The 9,826-nt window shown below is 42.4% G+C and overlaps 1 protein-coding gene across 4 annotated transcripts; it reads right to left on the bottom strand.

Moving 5' to 3' along the window:
* Positions 1 to 64: 64 nt before the first annotated feature.
* ncln (nicalin) lies at positions 65 to 9,569 on the bottom strand. 4 transcript variants are annotated; one of them, XM_010871456.4, is made up of 15 exons: positions 9,247 to 9,569; positions 7,947 to 8,137; positions 6,640 to 6,784; positions 6,453 to 6,547; positions 6,172 to 6,252; positions 5,747 to 5,850; positions 5,020 to 5,108; positions 4,645 to 4,784; positions 3,986 to 4,212; positions 3,378 to 3,465; positions 3,188 to 3,226; positions 2,344 to 2,507; positions 1,954 to 2,007; positions 1,755 to 1,833; positions 65 to 1,604 (listed from the first exon to the last, which is right to left on the bottom strand). In XM_010871456.4, the coding sequence occupies exons 1-15, from the start codon at positions 9,419 to 9,421 to the stop codon at positions 1,542 to 1,544; spliced, it is 1,734 nt and encodes a 577-aa protein (XP_010869758.1). In that variant the 5' UTR covers positions 9,422 to 9,569; the 3' UTR covers positions 65 to 1,541. The 4 variants fall into 4 exon arrangements, with proteins under 4 accessions (XP_010869758.1, XP_010869759.1, XP_010869760.1 ...); XM_010871457.4 differs by having other exon boundaries at positions 2,344 to 2,504; XM_010871458.4 differs by having other exon boundaries at positions 4,034 to 4,212.
* Positions 9,570 to 9,826: the final 257 nt, after the last annotated feature.

Below are 9,826 nucleotides of genomic sequence, written 5' to 3'. Positions count from 1 at the left end.
AGTGTTATATTGCATTGTTTTACCATATAATAAAATATTAACTCTTCAAAAGAACCATGCTTGATTGACTTCAACAAACATTTATTCTTAATGTAATCTTTGCAAAAATCAAGTTTTTGAGGATCAGGTAAAAACACAGTTGAGGCAAAAGTAAAATGAAGGCGTTGGACAAAAGGTCTTGGAAAAGGGAGAGTTCAAATCAGTGCACAGTTCAGCATCGTCTGCTTCAATAAATTAAAATGTACCACACAGCTTTTCCCCCTTCTGTAGACAGGGGGAACCGCACCTGTCCATTTGCTGTCACTGACTGCTGGAGCAATACGCCAAGCAGTATAATGTGCAATAATGCCAAAAACAGCATTCAAGCGCGGTGTCCTCCACGCTTACCTCACGACCCAAGCCTGGGCGACATAGACAACACACTGGTATTTTCAGACTCCCTCCAATGGCTACATTTGTTCTACCAACACATTTTGCCTTTAAGACTTGAGAGCAAGGGGGTATTTCAACATGCTGTGTCTGCATGTTAATGTGGAGCCACTATTTTGCAATAAACATGTCCTGGTTGGTAGACTGTGGCCTTATTGCAACAGATCTCAGGGAAAAGAAACAGGAACGTGAGGGTCTAGTGTTCACATTTTAAAAAGGGCATTTGTATCAAAACAAAGTCACATTAAGTCACACTGAAATACTAGTTAACAAATGTGTCTACAAAAGGGGTGAAACCGAACAAAAAGTATTTTCTAGAGCATGTCAAGAGGTGAGATGAGGGACAATTTATAATTGTAATGTTCATATATAATTTCATTAGTCCACTAACAATGCCAAGATTTTCATTGTCCACACAACATTCCATTTTTAATTAATTATATATATTTGTTTGTTTTTACAGAAAACTAATTTGGATTAGAAAACAATTCAGTCATGGGTACCTAATACAATGACAATCCATTTAATCAATTATTACTGTCTCATTTCTGGACTGTCACTCTCCTGCTACTCAATAGCTGCCCAAGAAGATGACCCAATGAAGTTTGGCAAAATTCCCACTACAGGGCGCTAAGGAATGAACCGTGTTATTAAAAATGCCCAACCTCACATCAACCTATAACCCATACTTATTACGCACTTTGGGAGATCAGCAGACTGGATGGTTGTAACAGTTAAAATGATACTAAGCCTACCGGAGGGCAAGAAATCCCTGTGTTGGTTATTGCCATCAAATTTGTTCGGACCACAAGGGAACAAAGTACAGACCTAGGGCTTGATGTGGGATTGGGGTGTACGAGAGGGTCACGTTTGACACCAAGACCAGAGAATGCATTATGACTGGACAGACATTGAAGGAAACCAACTAGATGGACAAATGGCAGAGAGATTATTACACACGTTTCATTTCCAAACAGGATCAAAGGCGGTAGATTAGGTAGAAAAAGAAGATACAGGAGCTGCTTGGTCCACCCTTGTCATGTAATGTGTTTTGTTATTGGCTAGGGCACTGTAGTCAGAGGTGGATTAGAGTCTGGATCAGTGTAAAGGCCTTAATGCTGCTTGGTCTTGGGTGCTGTAATTCTGCGCACCAGGCTGTAGAGAACCCCGAAGTGCTGAAGAGTGAGAAAGGTGAGAAATCATTTTTTAACCCCTCAAATGTCTAGGTAAGGTGTCGGAAAGAAATGTATACAATTTACAACCAGGACCTGGATATGAGTTAACATTCATGGCCATGCAAATGTTCACGTTGAATTAATACACACCTGGATAGCCAGATATATCACTCCGAGGTAGGCTGCAATGCAGACCGCCAGAAGCAGGTCAAAGATTGCTGGTTTAACCCTGTCAGGAAAGCAACGTGGGCATGTGAAATGTGTGTACAAAATCTGGAGAACTATAGCAAGCTGAAGGTTTCACTAAAGCTCTGCACTCTGAAGCCTAAACAGAGCAACCAGCACCCACCTGTAAGCGTTCATGGTTTGTTTGAGCTGATCATAGAACACAAACTCTGGGTCTCTGAGGGAGAGAAACAATGTTACATGTGGTACAGAATCGTCATCCTATCACAAGCCAGTAACATCTGTAAGTCACTGGATCAAAGTAAAGACAGAGGGTACACCTCTTCAGTAACTAGGAAAGAGCAACAAACATAAGAATGATAAATCAAATAGCACATCCACACACTCATTTCGATCCATTCAAATCTTCTAAAAGGACAAAATAAGTTGTGTTTCAGTCAAATAGTCCGACCACTATGAACAGTCATGGCTAAGCAGGGACTTCTAGATGGCTGACACAGCTAAACCTCCAGGGAGGACCAAAGGACATGCTCAGCTGTGGCTCAGGGCTCACCTCTTGTCAGCCTTGACGTAGTGTCTGCGGACATCCTTCAGGTAGCGACCCAGGTGGTACTCCAGGGTGCTGACCACACTGCTGTCCTTGTCCACCAGCTGGGCAGCCCGCGGCTGGGCGGTCAGCCAGTCCACAACTGACGATAGCTGCTCCTCTTGCACCTGCTGGCCCAACACGCAGCACAAAGGATCGCACAAGCACACACTCATCATGAGGGAGCTTTAGGACAAACCCCTGATACTCATTTGCCTTGTTAAGACTATTGTTAACAACTTTTACCTTTTCAAGAATTTAATGAAAAGACACAGAAGCCCTTTAGTGTACTTTTATTAAAATAAAATGCTGTAATTAGTGCTGGCTGTCTGTGGCCCTATCACATGTGAAATAAATTTTATATAATTTATTTCCCTGGAAAAATGAACACACTGAACTACCACTGCAATACTCAGGCCAATAAATTATTTCAAAATAAAAGCAATTAAGCTGTCGAACATCATCCTAAACATTAACAAACTTGGCTAATAATGGTGTCTTACGTGATTGTTTAAAGTGCCAGGTACACTGCTCGGTTTCAATATGTTAGAAGCAGTTGTCAATTTTATTTTGTCTAACCCATGATTGTTTGGCAACGTGGGACTTTGAAGATGGAAGGAGATTTCAGACGGTACTATTCCCCTTTAAGACCCTGACGTAATGGTCCTGCTATGACAGCTAACCAAAACACAAACTGAATGCCCAAAACCCCTGATTTGGGGTGAACCTAAACATAGGCTTGGTGAAAGCCATGTCAGAGAAAGCTTTAGAGTGTTAGGACCCAAGGATCCAGACACATTCAACCACTTACCATTTGTTCAGTGAAGATCTGCAGGTCTCCAGGAGCACCCTGGACAGTCACACAAAAAACAAGGGTCAAACCTGCTTTATGGTAGTAGCGGCCTCTTAAATATCAAAGGCAGCATGAAACACACCACCTGAATGGCTTTCAGTGCGGAAAACATCTATGCCGGCAATTACACATTCTACAGGCTCTTCACCTTTTCTGTGAGGTTGTAGATGACTCTGGCCAGTGCCTCTGCAATAAGCTTGGTGTTCCTGCTGAGTTTACGCAGATCCACATGAGGTCTGCAACGGTAATTCAAAGTAAATTTACCAAGCGAGCTGGAGCAGCTCAACTCACGGAAACACGCTGATGATGGTGAATGGTAGTGGGAGTAAAAGGGTGAGGAGGCAGTGATGAGGCTGGGTTCTCTACAGCTCTATGAAGGATTCCAGTCCCAAATCAACCCAGTAGCCCAGAAATTGTCAACCCCCACCCCACACCAGATTAAACACAACTTGGCAATAGCGCCCCCTGGTGTTGACCAATGGATCTACACAAGTCCCACATCGAGTCTTAGACCCAGAAACCCCAGACAGGGATGTCAGCAGGGCTGCGAAGTGTGCAGGGTTCCGTTCCCGCCCACTACACACACGATTCAGTCGATCACACTGACCGGTGGACCGAGGTGTGCTAGGCCGAGCGAGGCCTGGGGGGCAAGTTGTGGGGCTGGTGGTGTGGTTTGGGATGGGCAGGGAAGAGCAGGATGGGGGGGGGTGCGTAGGGGGCGCAGGACGCTCGGTCAGTCTGCGGTATTAAACCCACCCAGCAGGGTGCTCTCCCGCCCCGTGGCGAGAAGACGGGGACACTGACCGCACGTCCATGATGCTGGAGCGCTGCGCCTCGCGGTGGCTGTTGAGGTGGGACAGCGTGAAGGCCGGCAGCCGTCGGATGCCGAAGCGCTCGTGTTCCCACGCCAGTGTGTCGTCTGCCAGGTTGATCTTCTTGTGCACCATGGAAAACTTGACCTCTGGGTACTGACTGGACACCACCTGGTGAGGGTTCAGGATTAAAACAGCAAAAGATTGGACTTCTTATCAAACTAGGGCTTTTGTAGCCTATACATAAAAATAATCATGCTGAAAATATTTACCATTTAGAAATGACAAAACTTCATACAACTTTATACAGTCCCTCAATTTCAGGGCACCAAAAGTAATGGAACAGACTAAATGTCTAAATTAGCTAGATAATATGTATACGAATAATTACCACATAAAAAGGTTAAAATTTATACTTAAACATTCTTTCATAGTTTCATTCCAATCCAAAACTTTGGATTAGAGCCAAACAAATATTTCTTACTATCCCAATACTCAGAGGGAACTGTATGTTATAGTTAATAAGTGTGTATATCAATTATAAGAATGAAAATAATATCAAAACAAAAGAGCAGCGTAAAACATATATGAGATGCTCCTCACAGTCTCCAGCTCTTTGAGCAGGGCATACTGGGGGGTTCCCTCTTTAGGTGGTTTGGACACGTGCAGGTGCAGACTGTCCCCATTCCCCAAGGTGTCCAGACATAACACAAACGCCACATTATCCTGCAGCAGACTCGAGTCTGCAGACAGAGACGAAGAGGGACACACAGAGACCAACACACACACAGAAAGGGAGAGAGGGTGCGAGAGACAATATTTTCACTGGAATAATGATGCAAATATAAATACCCGCCCTGTAGCTCTAATACCCGTCCTGTAGCTCTAATACCCGTCCTGTAGCTCTAATACCCGTCCTGTAACTCTAATACCCGTCCTGTAACTCTAATACCCGTCCTGTAACTAAGCCCAGGGTACCTGTATGATCCAGGTTGTCTTCCAGCCATCTCTTAGTTCCTTGGTAGTTGAACTTTCCTCCTCCAGAGACAAAGAACAGCAGGTTGTATCTAAAGAGACAGCAAGTGTGGAAATAAATTATAGGAAGATGTTTAATGTGGGAGTTGTCTGCTGGCCTCCATTAGGTCAACAGAAGACCAGTTCCACAGTCTGGTAGCTACATGCTGGGAACGCCAACAGTTAAACATAGCAGAGGGAGAGTCCGTTTTAAGAGCGTTTTTAAATTCTGATGTCATTATATCCGCAATCACTTTAACACTTAATTCTTGTGTCTTTACCTTTGCCTTGTATTTTAGCATTGTGAAGTCTGACACTTTCTCTGTCCTCTGTATGATAGGCCCATATATAAGCCCACATATACTTTTTACAAAATTACAGTGGGAAAAATCGACAGCAGGACCACAAATTTACACTAATGTGTCTCCACATCTAAAACAGCACTCACACTCCTGCACGTTGAGTACACCTCAAGATTTGCAAGAACCACATCCATTCCAACTCCATTACAAGTAATCGATTCTAGAAACCAAAGCACACAGGAAGGAATCCATTTTCTGTCCAGTGTAAGAGGGTTATTCTTGAATTATGACATTCCCAAGTGGAGGGCAGCGATTTTAAAACTGTAGGGATGTATGTAGATGGTCATAACCGAATAACCCTCATGTCTGAAGGCTGTGGAGGTGCTCACCCGGCATGAGTTCTCTTGTAGGTGTAGAGCCTGGAGAAGAGCCTGGCTAACTCCAGCAGCATAGACACTCCACTACCATTAGAGTCCGCTCCATAGGACAGCCACTGGAAAAGACAGCACAAGAGTCATAGAGCAAGCATGAGACTGGGTCAGGAGAAAAACAGGAAGGTGATTTAAGTCACCGGGATGGAGAGATCTAACGGCCCCACTTCTGGAAGCTTTTGAAAAACCTGAAACAGACACTTGCTGAAGTCTCCTATGAAATATAATGAACTGTAATGCAGCTAAAGGAGTGTGATGAAGAGCACAGTCATACTGGCGGCCAATAAACTGACTTAATGCGGTGGTCCCTATCGTCCACAAAGGGAGAAACCCAAAAACACCAAACAATGAAGGAAAAAAAAAAGGATGAAGGACTGGCTCACCGGAGCCACACCAAAGGAGTCATAGTGAGCCACCAGGACGATTGTGGGGAGGTCCTCCCCTCCAGTTCCCGCCAGTCTCCCCTGGGAGAGGATGGAAAGACTACTATTAGTCAACCGTATCTTGCATTAAGAGGGACCACTTATATCAGTAGTATACGATAAAACACATGCACTTGATACTGAATTGCATTCTTTTCAACAAACACATTGATTAATGACAATAAAGAAATTCATCGATTATCAAAACAACAGTTATTCGCAGCCCTAATAAGGTTTCTTGCCTCTAGACTTGTTATGGACCAGTCACTGACTGCCTTGCTCTGAGCCCCACTCGTCACCATCTGAAAGCCGTTGGCTGTGGCTGTGTGTATGAGAACTGGTGGAGGAAAAGAGAGGATGAAATTACATTCATACAAACAAACAAAAAATAACAAAACTTTTCAACAAAAAAAATGAAATGTGCTGTACCTTCCGCTGCGGATGAGGATCCCTGGGAAGAGGACGAGGTGAGGGTCTGTGTGTATATTGAGAGCAGCTCGTCGTCCTCCAGGGCGAAGTATACCGGGACGATCGTCTCAGTGGCCAGCATCTCAGGCTCCAGCTCCATGAACTGCTACAGGGTGGAGGAAAACGCAACGTTATCATACACAACCCTGCAAAGCCGTTAGGAAAAAGGTGTGTTACACCAGACACCACTAGTTGACTTCCCTACTCCATTCCGGCCTGTCTGGTTTGACAAGTTAAGTTCCCCCCCCCCCCCCCCCCCCCCCCCTTTTTTTCTTTACATAAAGCTGGAAAGAGTGACATGTCATTGTCTGTTCCAACATGGTAAGCGCCACGGAGGCCATTAAGGCTAGACGATGTCTGGATTTACACTTTGACGGAACGACCAGTCCAAACACTGAGGCAATCGTCTTTCTTTTAACCCAGGGAATGAGAGCTTTGTGCTGGGGGGCTACACTGACAGGACTAATGCATTGTTTTAAACATTTGTTAACTGCAAAATGTATAAAGACCTTTTAATCTGAAACAATATAGTATGCACCTTTTATTTACATTTGAAAGAAATAAACAGGAGTAGGACTTTTGTATATGGTTATATATGCTTTTTTAAAAACCATCAAGTAGGCTTATCAATAGTTTTGTTGTGTGTAAACTAGCTGGGACATGAGTTTTCCAATTGGGCTACTTTCCCACCATTTCACTCAATGTCTTTATATACAGAATTACGCGAAATCATAAAAGACAAAGAAAAAAGACATTGTTTGCCTTGGTGGGAGAGAAAATAAATGTCTTGCCCCCTTAGCAGTTCTCCTGGCAGTCTCCTGTTTCGATAATGATAGAAGTAAGCGAGTTGCAGAAAAGGCTAGTTCTCTTTTCTTTTTCAAGCATTATAAAGAATTAAAAAGACAATAACTGTGTTATCACCACTGGAAGTTTAACTTGTCATTTACTGCAACTGTATTTACCAAAGCAAATTATTTATTTTAGATTTATTTTAGCAATCAGTGATTTCCGAATGGTAGATTTACCTCCTTAGGTTTATATCGCAATTGTTTTGCAATTCAAAAAATAAAAAGTTACAAAATGAAATCAAATTACACCAATAGATTCATGGATTTGATAGTTGAAAGGTAATAAAGAAAAAAATATACACCCAAACTAACCCTAACCCTTCCCAAGGCAAAACAGGGCCATGCCTCTTGATTAGACGTTCAGGGTAGTATGCTGTGTGGTCATAAGCCTGCTCAAAGAATTACAATGCAATTACAAACCTGTACTATGTCCTGTGGCATAGTGGACATATTCTTCGGGAGAATGATGACCACAGCCCCTGCGGACTGGCGCAGGGCTTTCTGGTATCTCTCATAAGAGAAGTCCACCAGCCGCATGATCACACAGCGGCGGCTAAGGACCTCTGCCTCCACTGTGCGGGCCTCTGTGTTCAGTATGGCATTTCTAGTACCTGGAATAACAAGGTGGATCAGATCCTATGAGAAGGGAAGTGTAGGAAACTCAACAATTCAATGACTAATTAGAAAGGTGACGTTTATATCAACTATAAATTGTCCTCAATTATATGCTTGCAGTAACGCACGCAGACAGACACACACCTTTGTACAGCTACCCTCATGGGGACCAGAAAATATAAATTGCATGCTCCCTTGCCATAATCTTAACCCTAAACCTAACTCTTACCCTAACCTAACCCTTTCCTTAACCTCAATAAAGAAACAAGTAATGCCTAACCTTAACCAACAACACCTGGACCTTAAAGAAACCCCAAGTCTAACTATAAAATCAATTGTAAGTTTGACCCTAAACCCTGAGCCGGAAATTGACTTTTGCCTTACGGGACTGGCACACTGTCCCAATGAGTCCAACTTTTTCCGGTTTTACTATACTCATTGGGACATTTGGTCCCCATGAGTTCAGTAAGACCTGACCTAAGCCACCCACCCACAGTTATAGCCATAGATAATACATGTCCCATCTATGCTTTATATATATGGTTATACCACGTGATTCGAGGAAACATTTTTACCACCATGTTGAGAGACAATCCCAATGGCTCGGATTGTTCCTGAGACTCCTCACTTTAGGTGTAGGATACTCAACCGTGTCATTGCAATTTTAGCAAGACAAGGTTAACTAAAATAAGGTAACTAACTAAGCATTTTATTGTGGTTATGGCAGTTAATTTAGTTGAAATCACAACAATGTTTAAACAGTTAAAAATATGTATAATATATGTATAAGTTAAATATATGTATACGTTAAATATTTACTCCAATGTATATAAGTGTAAATATGGGTTATTATACGATTATGTTATTACATTACTGTAACTTTATTACATGAAGGACGATAAGCTAGCTAGCTAACCATTAGCTACACATTACATTGAACATGGTTAGCAATTATTTGTTAGCTTGCACCTAAATGGCTAATGTTAGCTGTATAGTAATGTAACATTTGCTAGCATTCTGCGACAGCGTTAATATTCCTATATTGGAACACCTTTACATGTATCTTAATTTTTTTTTTAAACACGAAGTTATTTTAAATTCTTACCGTACGGTTGTCCCTGCAGGTCATACTGCTGCATGCGGTACACGGTAAATTCATGTGCGGCTTCGGCTGGAAGGGGAGAGACGAGAATCAACACCGCCGGGATAAAAACAATGAAAGTCAAGGGGAAAGAGGACTTAAACATGTTATCGAACACCTCACTAGCCTCCTCAAACATCTTGACCTTAATACTGACGCTTAAACTAGAGGAAAGTTATAATATATGCAGTGGCTAGATCAATTAATGTAGTATGCCTAGCTGTCAGTACAGTACGTAGTAGCAGGTAGCACTCGAGCGACGCCACCGGATTTTAGTAAGGCAAACGTTTTGGCCACCTAAATAAAGCACGGACAAGCTTGCTTTTTTATTAACATTAATATATTTTTTGTATATATATTTAATGGATAGTATACAAGGGTAATGGACATTATTAAACATAATGTGTACAAATAATTTCCCCATTAATTTATTTAATGAATGAAAAATAATAATCATTATGATAGCTCTGTCGTTGAGGGTCCTAAAGGGATTATCAGAGACAGCCTTATGAATATTGGGGGAAGCTGCACATTTGATGAATTG

This window comes from Esox lucius, chromosome 8 (genome assembly GCF_011004845.1).
Source record: "Esox lucius isolate fEsoLuc1 chromosome 8, fEsoLuc1.pri, whole genome shotgun sequence".
NCBI classification, from domain to species: Eukaryota; Metazoa; Chordata; class Actinopteri; order Esociformes; family Esocidae; genus Esox; species Esox lucius.
The sequence above is the reverse complement of the archived record's forward strand: the minus strand, read 5'-3'. Positions and strand labels throughout refer to the sequence as shown.

Coding starts and splice junctions, on each gene's coding strand:
- ncln (XM_010871456.4), bottom strand. CDS start 9,421: ATGTTTGAGGAGGCTAGTGAGGTGTTCGATAACATGTTTAAGTCCTCT. Junction 4,785..5,019: donor AGACAACCTGGATCATACAG/GTACCCTGGGCT, acceptor CTCTGTCTGCAG/ACTCGAGTCTGCTGCAGGAT. Junction 1,834..1,953: donor CAAACCATGAACGCTTACAG/GTGGGTGCTGGT, acceptor CTTTCCTGACAG/GGTTAAACCAGCAATCTTTG.